The sequence below is a fragment of the Hesperophylax consimilis genome, chromosome 13 (assembly GCF_061612785.1).
Source record: "Hesperophylax consimilis isolate HC1 chromosome 13, BYU_Hcon_1.0, whole genome shotgun sequence".
In the NCBI taxonomy this organism is placed as follows: Eukaryota; Metazoa; Arthropoda; class Insecta; order Trichoptera; family Limnephilidae; genus Hesperophylax; species Hesperophylax consimilis.
In genome coordinates, this window is record NC_142848.1 from 37,348,208 (window position 1) to 37,367,827 (window position 19,620).

A 19,620-nucleotide genomic window follows, 5' to 3' on the forward strand; every position below is an offset into this window, starting at 1 on the left:
ATACAGAAATGTACAAATCGCAAACAGTAATTGGAAATAAGTCAGAATTATCCTGAAAAACAAGACTTTTTCAAATAATTTACTCAGCTGCACAATCAGTCTATTCAAAGAAGAGTAAAAAACTTTCAATTAATAATAGGCCACCTTTATACCTAGTGCTCTAACAGGTAACTACCTACTAACCTGATTCACTAATCAATTCGGTCATTTTATACTACACTACATGATAATGTGGCGAAAACAAAATTATGTTAAGGTAAGTACCTATTTTTGTGTGTGATAAAGACAACATTTTTTGTGAGATTAGTTTGAAGTGTAATGGATCTTCAATGATCGTCGCAGGCATTTCGTTTTTTAATTTTTTTGAAGAAGAAGATAATACTAATATATCTAAACGAAACATGCAACAGAACAAGACACAGAAAAATAAAAAAAGGTAACGGTCTCAACTGGTAATCGAAATATATTACATAGTTGGGTACTCGTATAACCTTCAAAAGTTTATAGAAAAGTCATTCCAATTAACATTAAACATTTATTTAGACTTTTATAAAAAATCAATAGGTGTCCAATATAAATAAAAATTGGATATGTTTGTCCGAGACACTATCTAGGTTATCAAACTATTCTTTAGAACTTTGTGGTCAATTAAAAATAGTTGAGGATAATATTGTTGACTATGAATTTGAAATATTCGATTACGTTCTAGTGACCAAGTGGTTAGAGGCGTTGTCCGGGTAAGACAGAGATCCGGAGTTCGATTCCCAGTTGAGACCGTCACCTTTTTATTTTTCCGTGTCTTGTTCTGTTTCATGTTTCGTTTAGTTTTATTAGTATTATCTTCTTCAATGATATTTCATTGATGAGTATAACCTTCAACACTGTCTCCACACTGTAAAGATAGAAGAACTATATCTCCCCCCTTTGGGTAGCGTTAAGGTAGGGGGAGTACGAAGGGATTTATAAATGCGGGTCTGGAAGAGGCCCGAATTATATGAAAGTGAAAAAAACAGGGAGAAACGGGAAAATATCAATAATCATTATTAGAAATGTGGTTTTCCTTGCTCAAGTAATCGCATTTTAATAAAGGCTAAACAATACTAACTACCTAGTAATTTTTAAAAAAGCAAGCTATTATCATTTGTATAACGAAATGTTTAAATAATTTGAGATATGCTTTAAATTGCAGTTGATATCTGATTATTAGGATATAAAGGTCATGAAGTGCAGAAGATGTATATAATACAAATTCAACACGAAGTTATGTATTTGTCTGCAGTATAAAGCACCTGTAACCTTGAAATAATAAACAAATAATTATTGCAGTAGCCATTATATTCACCTGAACATGCGACTCGGAGATGTAACGTGTACTTTAATTCACTGAAGCCGGTTCGGTTTAACTATTATAAGTTTCTTAATCGTTCACAATCGGTCCACGAATAAACACTTCAATTCCAGACCTCTTAATTCTCCTAACTACTGCAAAAAATATTGTTTTTAATGTACCTCTAGAATAATTCTCAAACATCATTACCCTTATGGTCAATTATATAATTGAATTATTACATAACCTTGTGATTGCATAAACTTTTGGTTATAAAAACTCAAGGAAGTGGCTTCTTGCTCAATCAACATTGTTAATATTTATCTCCCCTTGTGTTTTTAGCATTCAGTCTAAGATTTCATCGTATCTTTGGTGGATGTTCTTTCAAGTTGTTCAAATATTTAAGCAGTGTGTGAAAAAATGTTTCTAATCAATGATTTAAATGAACCTACATCTCTCAAGTGATAAACGTACGTGTTCAACCGTATAAAATTGTTGTGTTGTGCTTTGTTTTTTATTTGGTGGTTTCGTAATTTGATTTGATGTCATTAGGAAACCTAACAATACTATAAACGAATTAGTGGGTATTTCCTATAAGCTTAAATGGTTTAATAATTTCACAAATCATTAACATGGCAACTGCAAATCATAACAGCAATTCTAAAAAAAATCATTGTGATATAAACGTTCCACATGAGGAGTCAGAAAATGAAAAGATCCCAAAAGAGCCGAAGCCAAGTTTCTTAGAGAGATTAAAAATACTTCGCGGGTATGTGACCGTAGAGCCTCTCCTGGCTTGCTACATTATGCCGAGTGTTCTAGCTTCTCTGGCTGTCCAGAATATGAACTTAGAAAAGGCTTGTCGGGTGAACCAAGGTTATGGAGAAGACATTTGTGCAGATTTGATCAACCAAAGAGTGGAAAACCTTACGGAAGAAGTCCAACAGGTTCAAACGCTCGTGGCTAACATGGCAGCTTGGAAATCACCTCTGCAAACTTCTATACCAGCTCTGATGATTATATTTATAGGAGCGTGGAGTGATCGAACTGGATTAAGGAGGCCGTGTATGATGATGCCGATTGTGGGAGAATTCTTGACAAGTGTTGGTCTTCTCTTGTGTACTTTTTACTTGCTGGAGTGGCCTTTAGAAGTGGCAGGAGTTATAGAAGCTCTTCCTCCTGCAATGACCGGAGGGTGGACTACAATGTTCATGGCCGTCTTCAGCTACATTTCTGACCACACCACCATTGAAGATAGAACTTTCCGAATTGGAATAGTGAACATCTTTGTCAGTATTGGAATTCCGATCGGAACAGCATTGAGTGGAATATTAACGAAGAAACTCGGGTTTTATGGTGTTTTTTCTATATCGATGAGTATTTACGTAGTAGGATTTGCGTACGGCGCATTCTTCATAAGAGACACCAGGAAAGTGCAGGAGAAGAAGCAACATAAAGAGATGTGTGGCGGTTTCTTCAACCCAAAGCACGCGACGGATACTCTGATGGTAGCTTTCAAACCCAGAACTGGGACCCGGAGACTTCGGGTGATGCTGTTGATGTTGTTGTTCATTGTTTTAACTGGACCAATTTACGGTATGATACTATCAAGAATTTCAGTTCGTTTTAAGTTTTTTTTATTTATTTACCTATGTACTGGAAACGTGGTGGTGTTTTGTATTTACATCAATGTCTGGTACAAACCTTTTATATTATCTGATGAACGGCTGTTTGTTTTTTTTTTAATTTAGTTACTATTCTGTTATTTAAATAGTTTATTGAGGATAAGTTACAGTAACCTAAATACTCAAACATCATAAATGATCAATTTAATTCTAAACCAAAAGAAAGGACGAAAATTTTTTTCGTCCTTGTGACTTTCCAAGCTTACAAGGACGAAACCGTCCTTGTGAGCTTGTATTTTGAATCCCTGTAGCATGTACCTTTATTTTCACCGCACATCAAAAATATTTGGATTTCAAAATAACATATTTTTTCAGAATATTCGGTTTAAAAAGAAAACCATTTATCATTTTTTGTGTTATAGTTTTTTTAATTCAAAAAGACGCTCTAAAAAGTTTGCGACTATTATCAATAATCCATTTAAATTGAAATGTTTCCAAACAGGTGCTTCAATAAAAATAACAATGATTTTAAACAATTGCAACAACAAACATTGTAAAAAACACTCATTCATGATTTTTTACGTCTCGACCGAGAAACACACTTTCATTGATTTCCCACAAGACGGCTCCCAACTTCCCACACAGCGGCTCTACAAATCTACAACATTTCTACTGTTATTGTCTACCAACATTCAGTGTTTGCAAACAAACAGTGGGTGCAATCAAAGGATGACAATTGTTTGAAATTGACTGCGTTTTTACTTTTTCTAATAGAAACTGAGCTGTGCTGGAAAGTTGTATGCAAAAAGATGTCTAAAGTGTCACTCGGTCTGGGATATGGATCAGTCGTGGGAGAAAGTAGTTTAACGAGATGAATAATCGACTGATTAATTTCGAATGTGTGTCTATTAGTGCGTGAGTGAGACCTGGTAATGCGACGCAATCAAATTAATGTCCTAAGACAAAATAATTTAACGTTCCTCACCTAGTACCTACATAAAATTTTGTACGCTCAAATAATATTTATCATTTTCTTACTAAACATTTTCTGATAAAGAAGTAAAATTATGAAGAAAAAAAACAATTTTATGACCAACTAACTTGGCGGCCGAGCGATAAAGATTCTTGAATCGTGAGATTGCGGCTTTGAAACCAGGCAGATTTGCCTTAAATTTACTATTTTTTTTAATGCAACCAAACCAATAGGACGATGAAAAAAAAGGTTTAAAACAAATTACTATAACATTTTTCATTTTGAACGACAGTGAAATACTTTGTATACACTTTATTTAGCACAGAACATATTATATAACAATTATATTTAAACCAAATACATCAGAACTTTTGTTTAAAGAATTTGAAATGAGAAAACAAATTACATTACATTTCTACGATGCAACATTACAAATTTAAAAAAATGATTTTGTAAATATAACTGCACCATTTAAAAATAGTAGAAAACTTATACAAACGTCGATTCTCCCAATTTCAAAATGTAAACAAAAAACAATGGAGAAATCTTAGTATACGAGTATATATAATATTTTTTATTTTAAATTTAATAGTAGAAAGTCTCCAAAATATAAATAACAATAAACATTCCTTTAAAAAAAACACGCTTAAAATGTAAATTGAATACTTTGACATGTATAAATAAAAAAATTACACATCCCCCATACATACAAGCCGAGTTTTTTTATGGTGGTACTACATCTTGTATTAAGAGAAGTGATTACTACATTTTCTGTAAATTTTGTAAAATTATTTTCTGAATAAATGCTTAAAGATGTAGTGTAATTAAATTTAAATTTTCAAGTATAGGTAGTTACCTAAATAAATTATTCTATTATAAATAATATCGTATTGGTTGACGCTGGTTCACCATTTTCTATGTTAATTCTGGCACTTAAATTATAAATTGTGATCCCCTTCTATTGATGTTTATTGGCCTGATTGTTGTTCAAACGCAGACGGACAGAGAAAAATCTCCCACTACCTTCATCATCACAACATATCCAAACTGAGGGTGCCATAGTCTCACTGGCTGAAGAAGATTAGGAGCAGTTGGGTTGGGAATCTTGTGCGGTATTCAGATTTGAAAAAATAATAATATCGATAATTTTAAGAGGCAGAATAACATGATAGTTTAAGTACAAAAATATGAATGTGAATTATGCAAGGATTGTATGTAAAGACAAGAGTAGTGTGGCGGACCATCCTCACTGCCTACCTTCTGAGTGAAATGCATAATGACGATGGAAATACCCTATCTCGTCGGTTCGCCGGTTCACAAGGTGCAGCTAAAAATTACGTACTTATAGTTATCTTCAAAGGTGTAATACGCCAGAAAAACCCTATTCATTATTTGCATCCGTGAGAAACTCTCACGCTAAATACCATATTAAAATTATGATCAAATGATATTAAATAAATAAATCTGAATGTAGAACTTAATTGACTAGAATATGATTTGAATTGGTCAAAACAATTTTCATTTTCCGAACACTAAACATGTTTTTTATAATCCTATCAGCAAAAACATCTTTACCTGGTTCCGTGTCTTACCTTGCGTTCAGTATTTTGTTAACTTTATTCCAATTTTTGGGAGATCAGTAGTTGTGTGGAGAAAAAGTATTTTATAATTATGGTCAATGTGCTTACTTCATTGTCCTTATTATTTACAGTGTGCATTGAGTTAATATTGACAGAACTTTAAACTACCTGTCAATATTTTCGCCCTATTTGCTTTGTTGACGTCTGCGGAAACATAACCTTAAAGAATGCGAATAACGGCCGCTGTTCCCAATCCTAATAATCAAATTCTAAGCGAATCACCACTGCACTACGTAATTCCAACACACAATAATTGCTTAAGCAAGCCGCCCAGTCTAAGCCAGCCGGACAGTTGGATTAGCCATAAGCAATATTTATGGAAAAAACTAGTTACAAAAAGTGTCGACAGAGTAAAAAAATACCGCGAATCAATGGTCAAATGTCACTCTGACAGTCGCGCTCCTTCCAGTTTTTTGTGTTGCATTTGTCATTATTATTTTGTGAGAAGTTCTTCGCACGCTTTGCTTTGATCTCCATTTTAAGGTTTGTTTGGGTTTGTTTTGCTGTCGCACGGAGAAAAAACTTACGTCGATCTATCAAATCAAATGGGAAGTCCCGATTGTGGCATCACGTTCAAGTTGTCACTTTATTTTTAATATATAATATACGTTAGTTTAAAAAATATGAAATACCAGTTTATGAATAACGGTATTTAAAAGAAGTCATGTGTATTAATAAGAGCTACAATAATTAACTCTTTAATATTAATTTAACATAGAAAGTTTTTAATTTGATATCATTTTATTGTCTATGGTAATGTGCGGTAGTGTGTGGGGCTACCTAAGATTTTCAAAGATAAAATGATTGGGAACAACACAAATCGAACGTTCCCTACAAATTGCTTAAAAATCGCTTGGCTGAGCAAAAACAAAGATTTGAACTTAGATAACGATTAAAAAGTTGCGAACAGCGGCCGTAAAGCTATCATAAGTTGATTTACTTTCATAACTCTGGAAAGTCGAGATGTAATACAATTATAAGTTAAATACAATCTCATTCCGCGATGAAACTGAATTCAAGGGGCCTTGATATGTCTTTTATTATCTTCCTATTTTTTTTAACAAATAGAGATAATGATATCCTCACTGGGATATGAGATGCTGAGGATTTAATTTACATATATATTGCAATTGATCAAACGATTGTAAACCGAAACCATCATTCCTACAGCTCAACCAAGATGCACCTGCCGAGTGCTCGGCCGAGAAATGCATTCGGCCGAGTTCTCGGTACAATCACAGATCAGCACTCGGCCTAGTAGCGGTCGAGTCATTCAGGCGAGACAGTAGATAGAAGCAAGGCCCAATGATTCGGTCGAGTATGTACCCCCTCCACATGCATATTCAACTAGATGCTTCAATCGCTCTCCACTCGGTCAGTGTGATCAGGCGAGTTGGTGAAAGAAAAAAAAATGGATTGCGTGACGTTTGTTGTTGTAAAACTATCTTGATTTTCTCTTTTTGATGAGAGATCAAAAGATTTAACCGTGTTAACGACACTTTAAACTAATCTCTAAGCACTGACTCGCCCACTATCTCTTCTACGAGTAATCATATCTACTCTCCAAAAAGTTGCTCGGCCGAGCACTCCGCAGGTGTAATTCGATCTTCAATACATATATATAAATGAGTGATGTGTAGAAAGAAATAAAAACAATAGCTCGATTTTAAATTATAATTTCCATTAAAAAATTAGATATGAGCTTCATATGAAAATAAATTTTTCTTTATTTCACAGGTGAAGTGGGAGTAGCGTATCTTTTTGCGAGATACAAATTCAACTTCAACGAAGTGGATTTCAGCATTTTTTCCACATACGCCGTCATCATGAATCTACTCGGTAAGAACACATTATAGTCATTATCGATTAAGCTATATCTGTATTCAACTGCGTTATATTATGTGTGTTATCAATTGATTACATTTATGAGGATACCACTGCTTTGTAGTCGGTATATTGATTCTTAAATTATTTTGTAACGTTATTTTTAATGGGTCAGTCTTTCTGTGCAGATAGAGAAACAATAGCGCGTTTTACTTTTATGTCCAACAGATGGCGCTGTTTAAAAAAACCGTGATTTTTTCCTTTTACAAGTGAAATCTATATAATATAAGTACCTATATAGAAAAATGCGTATTTGAAAGTAAAGTTGTGTCAAAATTTCAAAGCGATCGGTGAAAAACTTTCGGAGACTTAAGATTTTGAAAAAACGAATATTTATATTTTTATTTATATAGATTACATTGAAGGAGAAATTAACGTGTAACATTATGTAGATTACATTGAAGGAGAAATTAACGTGTAACATTATGTAGATTACATTGAAGGAGAAATTAACGTGTAACATTATGTAGATTACATTGAAGGAGAAATTAACGTGTAACATTATGTAGATTACATTGAAGGAGAAATTAACGTGTAACATTATGTAGATTACATTGAAGGAGAAATTAACGTGTAACATTATGTAGATTACATTGAAGGAGAAATTAACGTGTAACATTATGTAGATTACATTGAAGGAGAAATTAACGTGTAACATTATGTAGATTACATTGAAGGAGAAATTAACGTGTAACATTATGTAGATTACATTGAAGGAGAAATTAACGTGTAACATTATGTAGATTACATTGAAGGAGAAATTAACGTGTAACATTATGTAGATTACATTGAAGGAGAAATTAACGTGTAACATTATGTAGATTACATTGAAGGAGAAATTAACGTGTAACATTATGTAGATTACATTGAAGGAGAAATTAACGTGTAACATTATGTAGATTACATTGAAGGAGAAATTAACGTGTAACATTATGTAGATTACATTGAAGGAGAAATTAACGTGTAACATTATGTAGATTACATTGAAGGAGAAATTAACGTGTAACATTATGTAGATTACATTGAAGGAGAAATTAACGTGTAACATTATGTAGATTACATTGAAGGAGAAATTAACGTGTAACATTATGTAGATTACATTGAAGGAGAAATTAACGTGTAACATTATGTAGATTACATTGAAGGAGAAATTAACGTGTAACATTATGTAGATTACATTGAAGGAGAAATTAACGTGTAACATTATGTAGATTACATTGAAGGAGAAATTAACGTGTAACATTATGTAGATTACATTGAAGGAGAAATTAACGTGTAACATTATGTAGATTACATTGAAGGAGAAATTAACGTGTAACATTATGTAGATTACATTGAAGGAGAAATTAACGTGTAACATTATGTAGATTACATTGAAGGAGAAATTAACGTGTAACATTATGTAGATTACATTGAAGGAGAAATTAACGTGTAACATTATGTAGATTACATTGAAGGAGAAATTAACGTGTAACATTATGTAGATTACATTGAAGGAGAAATTAACGTGTAACATTATGTAGATTACATTGAAGGAGAAATTAACGTGTAACATTATGTAGATTACATTGAAGGAGAAATTAACGTGTAACATTATGTAGATTACATTGAAGGAGAAATTAACGTGTAACATTATGTAGATTACATTGAAGGAGAAATTAACGTGTAACATTATGTAGATTACATTGAAGGAGAAATTAACGTGTAACATTATGTAGATTACATTGAAGGAGAAATTAACGTGTAACATTATGTAGATTACATTGAAGGAGAAATTAACGTGTAACATTATGTAGATTACATTGAAGGAGAAATTAACGTGTAACATTATGTAGATTACATTGAAGGAGAAATTAACGTGTAACATTATGTAGATTACATTGAAGGAGAAATTAACGTGTAACATTATGTAGATTACATTGAAGGAGAAATTAACGTGTAACATTATGTAGATTACATTGAAGGAGAAATTAACGTGTAACATTATGTAGATTACATTGAAGGAGAAATTAACGTGTAACATTATGTAGATTACATTGAAGGAGAAATTAACGTGTAACATTATGTAGATTACATTGAAGGAGAAATTAACGTGTAACATTATGTAGATTACATTGAAGGAGAAATTAACGTGTAACATTATGTAGATTACATTGAAGGAGAAATTAACGTGTAACATTATGTAGATTACATTGAAGGAGAAATTAACGTGTAACATTATGTAGATTACATTGAAGGAGAAATTAACGTGTAACATTATGTAGATTACATTGAAGGAGAAATTAACGTGTAACATTATGTAGATTACATTGAAGGAGAAATTAACGTGTAACATTATGTAGATTACATTGAAGGAGAAATTAACGTGTAACATTATGTAGATTACATTGAAGGAGAAATTAACGTGTAACATTATGTAGATTACATTGAAGGAGAAATTAACGTGTAACATTATGTAGATTACATTGAAGGAGAAATTAACGTGTAACATTATGTAGATTACATTGAAGGAGAAATTAACGTGTAACATTATGTAGATTACATTGAAGGAGAAATTAACGTGTAACATTATGTAGATTACATTGAAGGAGAAATTAACGTGTAACATTATGTAGATTACATTGAAGGAGAAATTAACGTGTAACAATTTTATGTAGGCACCAAAAACTTTAATGAATGAACACAACATGATAGGCTAAATTATTACTTAAACCATTGGTGTTGAAACATGTCGATCTTTTTTGATGAAATAGTGATGTATACAACGTTGTTTTATTTTATTTTATTTAGGCTTTAACCCAATATCTAATGTTCACACCATGTACAATTAATTAATTAAAAAAATTTTAATACTTATGTACGTACTATAAAAACAAATAAACATACGCAAAAATACAAGCAATATACAGTGTTCCAGTTAAGTTGCTAGGATATAAGAAAAAAACAAAGAAAAGTTAAACAGAAAACAAATTTAATTATTATAAGGCTATTTTAAAATGTATAAAAGATTCTGAAGTGGGCCCGAAAAGATTATCAGCGTCAATGAATTTTTTCATAACGACTGCAAGCTTAATCAGAAATTTTGCTTCAATCCTCTTCCACGCAGTCTATCCACCTCTTCGTAGGCCTAGACTTCTGGATCTCTTTCACTGTGCTGTTCTAACCCACACAATCTTTCCCGTCCTGCTCCAATCCTCTTCCACGCAGTCTATCCACCTCTTCCTAGGCCTAGACTTCTGGATCTCTTTCACTGTGCAGTTCTAACCCACACAATCTTTCCCGTCCTGCTCCAATCCTCTTCCACGCAGTCTATCCACCTCTTCCTAGGCCTAGACTTCTGGATCTCTTTCGCTGTGCAGTTCTAACCCACACAATCTTTCCCGTCCTGCTCCAATCCTCTTCCACGCAGTCTATCCACCTCTTCCTAGGCCTAGACTTCTGGATCTCTTTCACTGTGCTGTTCTAACCCACACAATCTTTCCCGTCCTGCTCCAATCCTCTTCCACGCAGTCTATCCACCTCTTCCTAGGCCTAGACTTCTGGATCTCTTTCACTGTGCTGTTCTAACCCACACAATCTTTCCCGTCCTGCTCCAATCCTCTTCCTAATAAATCTTAAAATTTGAGTAATACTTAAATACTCAAGAATGGCAAATCGAATTCCAGGTACTATAGTAGCAATCACCGTATTCAGCCGTATCTTCAAGATGAACGACGCTATGATAGGAGTTCTGGCGGGCCTCAGCAAGATATCGTCCAGCTTCGTGTACGCCTTCGCCCCCACCAGGGCCTGGTTCTACGCTGGACCGATCGTGGACTGCTTCAGTGCAACTGGCATCATAGCCATGAGGTCCATCGCCACTAAGCTTGTGGAGCCTGGAGAAAGTGGTAAGGTCCATCATATACTAATATTATATTTCAAATTAGAAACACTAAATGATCGTCATGACAAAAATTATAGTAAATTTATTTAAAAATATATAAATAACTATGTGGAATCCTCTCTTTTGTTCACAATCAAAATCAATATACCGTCTACTAAAAACTTTCGAAACTTTCTATATTCCTTTCCATAGAACTAACTTAACATTCTCCCAACCTAACTTCGATTACTGTTGACTTGAGTAGTATTGTGGTATCGTATGTTAGGTTAGGTAGGAGTTGATAAATACTTGAACATTGATGAGAAGGCCCGAAAGCAGTATTACACTAACAAACATTAATTTCATACACTTTATTTTATCCTTTAGACTGCTTAATTATTGATTTGCTAGTTTACTTAGCTTACATGCATTGTGTGAATGTAGGAAGCTAATTACACAGATGTTTTCGTTACTAGGTCTGTCACTAGAAGTGGTAACGTTCGCCAACGTTTCTTTCAATTCCTCTTTCCTGTTGAACTCATTTCAAAATATGCTAAAATGCCCGAATCTGTCTCATTTATTATAGGTTTAAGATTAAAACTTTTTTTTGAAATGATGAAAATGACATTGTTTTGAAAATAATCGATATCATCAAAACACGACACAAGATAAGTACTTCTTCTTCCTTTATTAATAACAACTCTAACTTCGATTATAATTTTATAGAATCAACCCACTAATTTCAAACTGGCATGAATTTAACGCGGGACAGTGAAATTTTCACAAACTACAATGCTGTGGAAGTTTTAAAATTTACGTTTCTCGTTCTGATCATCGTTGTGAAAAATGTGTAATTTAAATATATTCATTTATAATTACTGATTTTAAAAACGATGTTAAGTCCCACATTCCAAAACAATTTCAACTGACTACAATATCACGTGGTCGGTGTGACGTCAAATATACTTCAAAAGTGGGCGGTGAGCCAGAAAAAGTTGGGAACCTCTGCTCTAAGCGATTAAACTAGATTAATTAAGTAAGAATAGTAATTTAGAGATAATTTCAGAGAAGACAATATTCTTAAGGTAATTTTGATACCTTTTGCCTGTTTAAACAACGAATTTAAGAAAATGGTTTAAGATTTTCTCGGCTAAAAGTACCTATTATCGTGATTTATTTTTCGCTTATTATGTCGTATTACACTTTCTCCTTCTTACAGCCAACGTTTTCGTTCTTCAAATTCTTTTCCAACATTACTTTGGATTTGTTTCGGAAGTTCTGGAAAGATCGAAAAACGCTTCGAGCGCTCTTAATTACGGAGGCAATAGATATCCGGAAAAAAACCCAATTAATATGAATAGAGACAACGGGGCTAAGCTTTATAGTTATTGGTATCTAATACTTGACGGCTACATCAAAACTAAATGCCGAAAACCACATTGATTTAACTAATCATACTGAAATAACGGCCCTATGAAGATTGATGCGCGTAACAATCGCTTTTACGTACATAAAAACACATTTAACCTCAATCTACACACCTCCCCTGATTATGGACACTGCAACGCTGTCCAAAACGTTGGCTTAAGGCGAAGCTTAATGCTAAATCACTATTTTGATTAATCTATATAGCGAATAGGTGTAAATTATGATTACCAAAAAATATGCTTTAGATAAATTGAAGGTTTTCCTATCGTTTCGCTTGAATAGAATACAAATAAAATAATAAATTACTTAATAAAATATATAAATGTTAACTCTTAAAAAAAATATTTTTTCAATAGAAATGTATGAATCGTAAAGGAAACAACTTTCAAAAAAATACAGAATTATAGCTAAGATTATCTGTAACAGTTTCACTCGATTAACTTTTTCGATTTCTTATAAAATTATTTACAAAATAAATAAAAACCAGTTTTTTGCTTGAAATCGAACGCTTCTAGACTCCGTTTTGTCAAGCAATTTTAATGCCTATTACCTACAGTATAAGGTATACTAAGAATATAGACATTTTTGGCTTGTAGCTTCCTTTTAATAAAGAGGATAACATGGCATAATATCCCAAAAATAAATCACGATAAAGCAAATATCCATTTCGTAAAGACCTACCTATCTCACAGCTGAGGGTCAAACACCGTGTGGGTACATAATAATAAGTTGATAATATTGCATCGCTCACATCCTTCTTCTGTCACTTTTCCAACTAAACTTTTTGCAACAAAAAATCCAATTAGTCTTGAATAGGTAATAAAATGAACTTTTTACTGTGTAACCTTGTGAATGTTTACCTCCGTCAAGGTTACACGTCTATTAATAACGTCACTTCTTCTTTGTACGATTAATTATATTCTTTTTTATTATAACTCTAGACTGGTTTACCTACTTAATTTCATCGACAAAATAACGGGGACTTCAAAGAAACCTGTTTAACCAAATCGATCTTTTGACTGATGTTTTGCCAAACAAAAATTGTCGTACTTGACTTTTTCGAGTAATATTATATAAATATCGATGAAGTTAAAATAAACTCCAAGTTTGTAATAATACTATCCTGAAGGTTAAGGTATTAATAAAACTAATTGATTTCGTGTATAAATTTCATTACAGTGATTAAAAACAAAATAAATTGAACAAAATAAAGTGTGAATTCAAGCCACAAAATTAGTTTCTTTCTTCATTAGTTTGATAAAATTATTTTAAGTGATGTATTATGACAAAACAGAATTGCCACAAGTTTTATGATATAATGAAATTCATTGAAGACTTTTAAGTGCTCATTAAAATTGCATTACCAATCAATGGCTGATTTTTTTACTTGTGTTTTTCAGGCAAAATCCACTCTCTGTTCGGCGTGTGCGAGGCCATTGTTCCCATTATCTACAGTCCTCTCTACAGCCAAGTCTACATCCGTACTCTACACACCGCCCCCGGAGCGTTCTTCCTGTTGGGGGCGCTATTGACCGTCCCTGCTGTGGTCATCTATTTGTAAGACAATCGAAATATTAAAATATGTGTTCGATGCCATCGTGCCGATCATCTCAACAGCCCCCCCTACAGTCAGGTCTGCATCTGCATTCTACACCGCCCCGGGGCGTTTGGGGGCGCTACTGACCTGCATCTATTACCGTGGTCATCTATTAGTGAGGCAGTTGTAATATTATAATATGCGTGCGAGGCCATCGTCCCGTCATACACCGCCCCCTCTACAGCCAGATCTGCATCCGCAGTCTCCACACCGGCCCCCGGGGCCTTCTTCCTGCTGGATTACCGTGATTACTGACCATCCTTGCTGCAGTCATCTATTTGTAAGACAATTGTAATATTATAGTATGCATGCAAGGTCATCGTCCCGCTATACACCGCCCCTCTACACCCAGATCACACCGCCCCGATGCGTTTTTTCTGTTTGGAATATTGATACAAATATTTAATTTTGATATTAAACAAAAGTAAACAAGAGTTTTCTACTCTGGGACCAACTGTAATAGCGACTTCTAATAGTAAATCTTTGATTAAATAATAAGAGATTAGATCAAAAGAAGGAAATAAATGAGTTTATTCATCAAACAAATTTATGATAGAGAAAAACATAAATATTGAAGTAAATTGATTAAGGAAATTTACCTCATTTAACAACAGATTTCACGAAATAATTGTAAATTTATTCATAGCAAGATGAGTCGTTATTTTAAGATCTTACGTACCCTATTATGAATGCGAAAAATTAGTATCCAGTAGTTTAAACAGAATATAAAGTAGTCTCCAAAATGAACTGGATACAGTGTAGGGAATTGAAAAAAAAATCAACTAGTAAAAAAAAAAAATTTACCATAATACTCTATTTTAAAATGTCAGATATTAATATCCGCTTCCAATATTTGCATTCATTCATTACCGAAAACAAAAGTAAAATTAAAATAAATGTATTTGAATAAAAGTTAATATTATGACGTCTCTTAATAAAGTGAATTATTTTTCCAGTTCTATGTACATAATGCAGAAGAAGGAAGACTTTGAAGAAACTGGGACCGAAATGAAAAAGAGCAATAAAATTTCAGAAGACAAGGAAAAATATGCCTTTGATAATGAAATAACCTCCCTGTGATTTTTATATTTAGATTTCTTTGTATTAGAATTTTTTTTAGCTGAGCAGATTGAAAATAATTTATTTAAAAACCTTTTCAATGTCATAACGACCACCTGAAAATATAGGATCCATTTTATTTAAATTTAATAATGTATGCATAAATTATGTATTATAGAATAGATTATATAAAAAACTCTTTCCATTTTTTTAAAACTTGAAAGATGGGTAGATGTCTTTGTTGTTTCACATAATATAGTTTCTTAAGCAAATTAAAATATTCCTCACTTTGAATTGACTTTATACAGTAAGCATATTACTGACTCGAGAATTAACCCCTTCAGAACTGAATTAAAATTGGCAATTGTAGAACTTGTTTGATGCTTGATAATAATTGATATTGGTAATTTTGCTTCCAATAGTTTAGAAGTAATTGTTACTTTCGTGTAGGAAAGATTTTTTACTGGTTGATTTTTATATTTTGAAATATAATTTTTTGGTTTGGCTGAGGATTGAAACTTTCTTCCCTGGGACTGTCTTAAACTGCTGTAAACTTAAAAGGTTATTAAAACTTATTTTTTAAATTAACTACGTTAATTGCTGTATGTATGCTGAAACCAGTATACCTGCATTATTATTTTTCGCTCTAGATAGGGAGAAAAGAAATCGGAAATCTGTGTTTTCTAATATTCACACGGTCTGAAAGGGTTAAAATAGATTAAATAAAAAGGGAAAGTAGTGCTAACGACACCATTTAAAATTAAGTTATTTTCACGCGTTGTTTTAAGATTTGATACTTTCACAGAATTAAGGAAATTCAGCTTTTTATTGGACGTCCGCTTTATAATATTTTTCCATGCGCTGTTTGGGAAATAAGTTTTGTGATAACTGAACATATTTGTATTTAGGTCATTGAGGTATATCTACGTAATTATCGTTGACCACAATTTTGACATTATTTTGATAATATAACAGAAATTATCTTAAGTTATTTCTAAGTTAATAGTTTTATTCAAGTCTGACGACGAATTTATTTGTTTATTTATAGAAAAATCTCGATGTTTAAAAAATAATTTTAAAAAATTAAATTAAATTTTGCTCCAATTTTTTAACAAAATATTACTTTGCACAAATTGTAAGAAGAGTCATATTAATTGTTGATATTTTAAGAGTAATCGTTAATAACTTTTGGTTTAATTTTGATAAAATTACTAAGTAGGTACTTTGAATAAAGGGATTTTTATTGAAGAAGATGATAATACTAACAAATCTAAACAAAAGATGGAACACAACAAGACACAGAAAATAAAAGTATAACGGTCTCAACGGGAATCTAACCCAGAATCTCTGTCTTACCGGTATAACAATTTTATCCTGTTTCATTTAGATTTGTTGGTATTATCTTATTCTTCAGAAACTATGTGTGTCAAAAACAGAAAAGATTATGAAAATCTAAAGTAGGTACCCATGCAAATATTTATTGTGTATTAAATAGGTACCTGGATTAAAAATAATTAGAAGGATTAAAAAGTGGCTAGTTAGTATGACAGTAGATTGTTTAGTGGGCAAGCCGGCGGGGTATTTTCACAAACAAAGATACCTACGGTTAAAAACGTATAGAATAGATAATAGATTGTTTTGTGGGCAAGCCGGCGGGTTATTTTCACAAACAATGGATACCTACCTACGGTTAAAAACGTATAGAATAGATAATAGATTGTTTTGTGGGCAAGCCGGCGGGTTATTTTCACAAACAATGGATACCTACCTACGGTTAAAAACATACAAAATAGATAATAGACTGTTTAGTGGGCAAGCCGGCGGGTTATTTTCACAAACAATGGATACCTACCTACGGTTAAAAACGTATAGAATAGATAATACACAACAACAATACATATCACTGACAGCTGTCGAGTTTTTTCTGTGTCTTACTAGAAACTTATAAATAGAACAAAAAAAAACAGTGTTTTTAAACAAGTTTCAGTATACTGCAACATAATTTAGTGCACTACGTTTATTTATTAATAATCATTTCGAAATCATCGTAAATATTCACCATTATTATAAAATTTATAAATCAATTTGTTTAATAATCAATTGTGCACAGTGTTCCCTACGTCTCGCTCTAACAAGTAACAGGATAAGGTATTCTCTCCCTCGCACTTACTGGATAACACTTGTGGACGCTCCCGCTACCTACTTGAGTTAATTACCTGTACATTGCGAGCAGGGTTGTCACTCATATTATTTTCTTATAAAAAAAAAAAAAATTAAATTTAACTTTCGAAATGAATAATAATGAAGCAATTGCTTTCCTAAACAAAGCTAAGGAGGAGATTAATAGCATCCACAATGCCATTACCGATCCTGTCTTAAAAATAACAAAAGACCAAATGGCAAAAATACTCAGTAAACTTTCTAATCTATCTGGAACTATGCAAGACCTAGGAGTAACTGTTGGAGTTCTTGAAGGAAAAGTTATGACATTCGAAAAAATCATTGAAAAGAAAGTATTACCACAGGAAACAACGCCAATTTGTGAGGTGCTCGCTGAGATAGAGGAACGCAAGACCCGCTCGAAGAACATAATTTTACTCAACGTCCCCGAGTGTAATTCGAACTCAACTACAGTGAGCGTCTTGGAGGATGGAAAAAAGGTATTAGCAGCTATTAGTGAAATTAATAGCGAGTTCAATCTAGAAGATGTGAAAATTTACAGGCTCGGAAGTAAAATTCCAAACAAAACCAGGCCAATTAAATTAGAATTTGATGAAGTCAAACAGGCGAAACTAATACTCTTTAACAAAACTACTCTGTCCAATGGAATTATAATCAAACCTGACAGGACACTACAACAAAGAAATCACTTAACTGACCTCTGGAAAGAATTAGAAGAGAGGAAAGAAAAGGGCGAAGTCGATTTACGAATCAAACATTTCAACGGAATTCCCAAAATCATCAAAACCCAAGCAAAAAACTAAAAAACAAACAGAACAGATTTTCTAGACTTACAGGATATTATCAAAATGTACGGGGAATGCGTACAAAATTGCACCAACTTAAAACTAACTCCCCAATCTTCTCACACGATATTCTGTTTTTAACTGAAACATGGTTAAATGCTGATATCAGCTCGTCAGAATTAGGCCTACATCAATATACCACATATCGTTCTGATCGAAATTCTATTACGAGGAAAAAGTCTAACGGAGGAGGTGTGATGCTGTGCGTATCCAAGAATATATCATCTACTAAATTACCGGTAAAACACAAAAGTGTTGAACAAATTTTTGTATTGCTCAATATACCTAATGGAAAAATTATTATTGGCTGTGTCTATATCCCACCTGCATCGGATTTGCAAACGTATAAAAATCACAATGAGGACATAGAAGTACTCAAATTCAAATATCCTAAAGCAAAATTCATTATTGCTGGTGATTATAACCTTCCTAACTGGACCAGCCAAGATGACAACGGACCTGCTACAAACCAAGCCGATTTACAGTGTGCTAAATGTAGTGAAATTCGTGATATGTCTTTATTTTTGGGACTAACTCAATCAAACAAGATTTTCAACTTTAACAATCGAATGTTGGATTTAGTGTTTTCAAGTGATTCGAAAATAGTGGTTGAGCTATCCGACGAATTATTATTACCATTAGATCAACACCACCCACCGTTGGACATTATCATAACAAATAGGCCTTTAACATCTTCAAAAAAAACAAGTGTCCCATCGTATAACTTTTCCAAAGCTGAATACCATCATATTACGGAGTACCTTGCCCAAACAGATTGGTCCTTTTTAGATGAGGAAAATAATATAAATGATCAATTAGAATACTTTTACTCGATTTTAAATACCTCTATAGAACAATTTGTTCCCAAGGTTAGCTTTACATCATCTAATTATCCGAAATGGTTTACAAGGGAACTAACTAATTTAATTAATAAAAAAAAATGTATCCACAGAAAATATAAACATACCAGAAATTCTAACGATTATATAGCATTTACTAAACTACGAAAACAATGTAAAGAATTATCAATAAAGTGCTATAGTGACTATGTTAACGTAATTGAAAATGAGGTACATCATCACAATGTGAAAAAATTCTGGAATTTTACTAAATCTCAACGAAAAGACAACTGTGGATATCCTAATAGCATGTTCTTTAAAGAAAAATGTGCCGACAGTATTGAGGGTATAGTTAATCTT

The 19,620-nt window shown here is 32.7% G+C and overlaps 1 protein-coding gene across 1 annotated transcript; it reads left to right on the forward strand.

The window, feature by feature from the left end:
- Positions 1-1,445: 1,445 nt before the first annotated feature.
- Positions 1,446-17,670, forward strand: LOC149418933 (putative peptidoglycan muropeptide transporter SLC46). Its single transcript, XM_089638721.1, has 5 exons — positions 1,446-2,923; positions 7,303-7,404; positions 11,115-11,336; positions 14,140-14,296; positions 15,293-17,670. Exons 1-5 carry the CDS (start codon positions 1,960-1,962, stop codon positions 15,414-15,416), a joined length of 1,569 nt encoding a protein of 522 aa, XP_089494847.1. The 5' UTR covers positions 1,446-1,959; the 3' UTR covers positions 15,417-17,670.
- Positions 17,671-19,620: the final 1,950 nt, after the last annotated feature.

Bases quoted from the DNA above. Each gene is read 5' to 3' on its own strand.
- LOC149418933 (XM_089638721.1), top strand. From the start codon at position 1,960: ATGGCAACTGCAAATCATAACAGCAATTCTAAAAAAAATCATTGTGAT. The intron at 7,405-11,114 runs GTAAGAACACAT...ATCGAATTCCAG, and splicing joins CGTCATCATGAATCTACTCG to GTACTATAGTAGCAATCACC. The intron at 11,337-14,139 runs GTAAGGTCCATC...TGTGTTTTTCAG, and splicing joins TGTGGAGCCTGGAGAAAGTG to GCAAAATCCACTCTCTGTTC.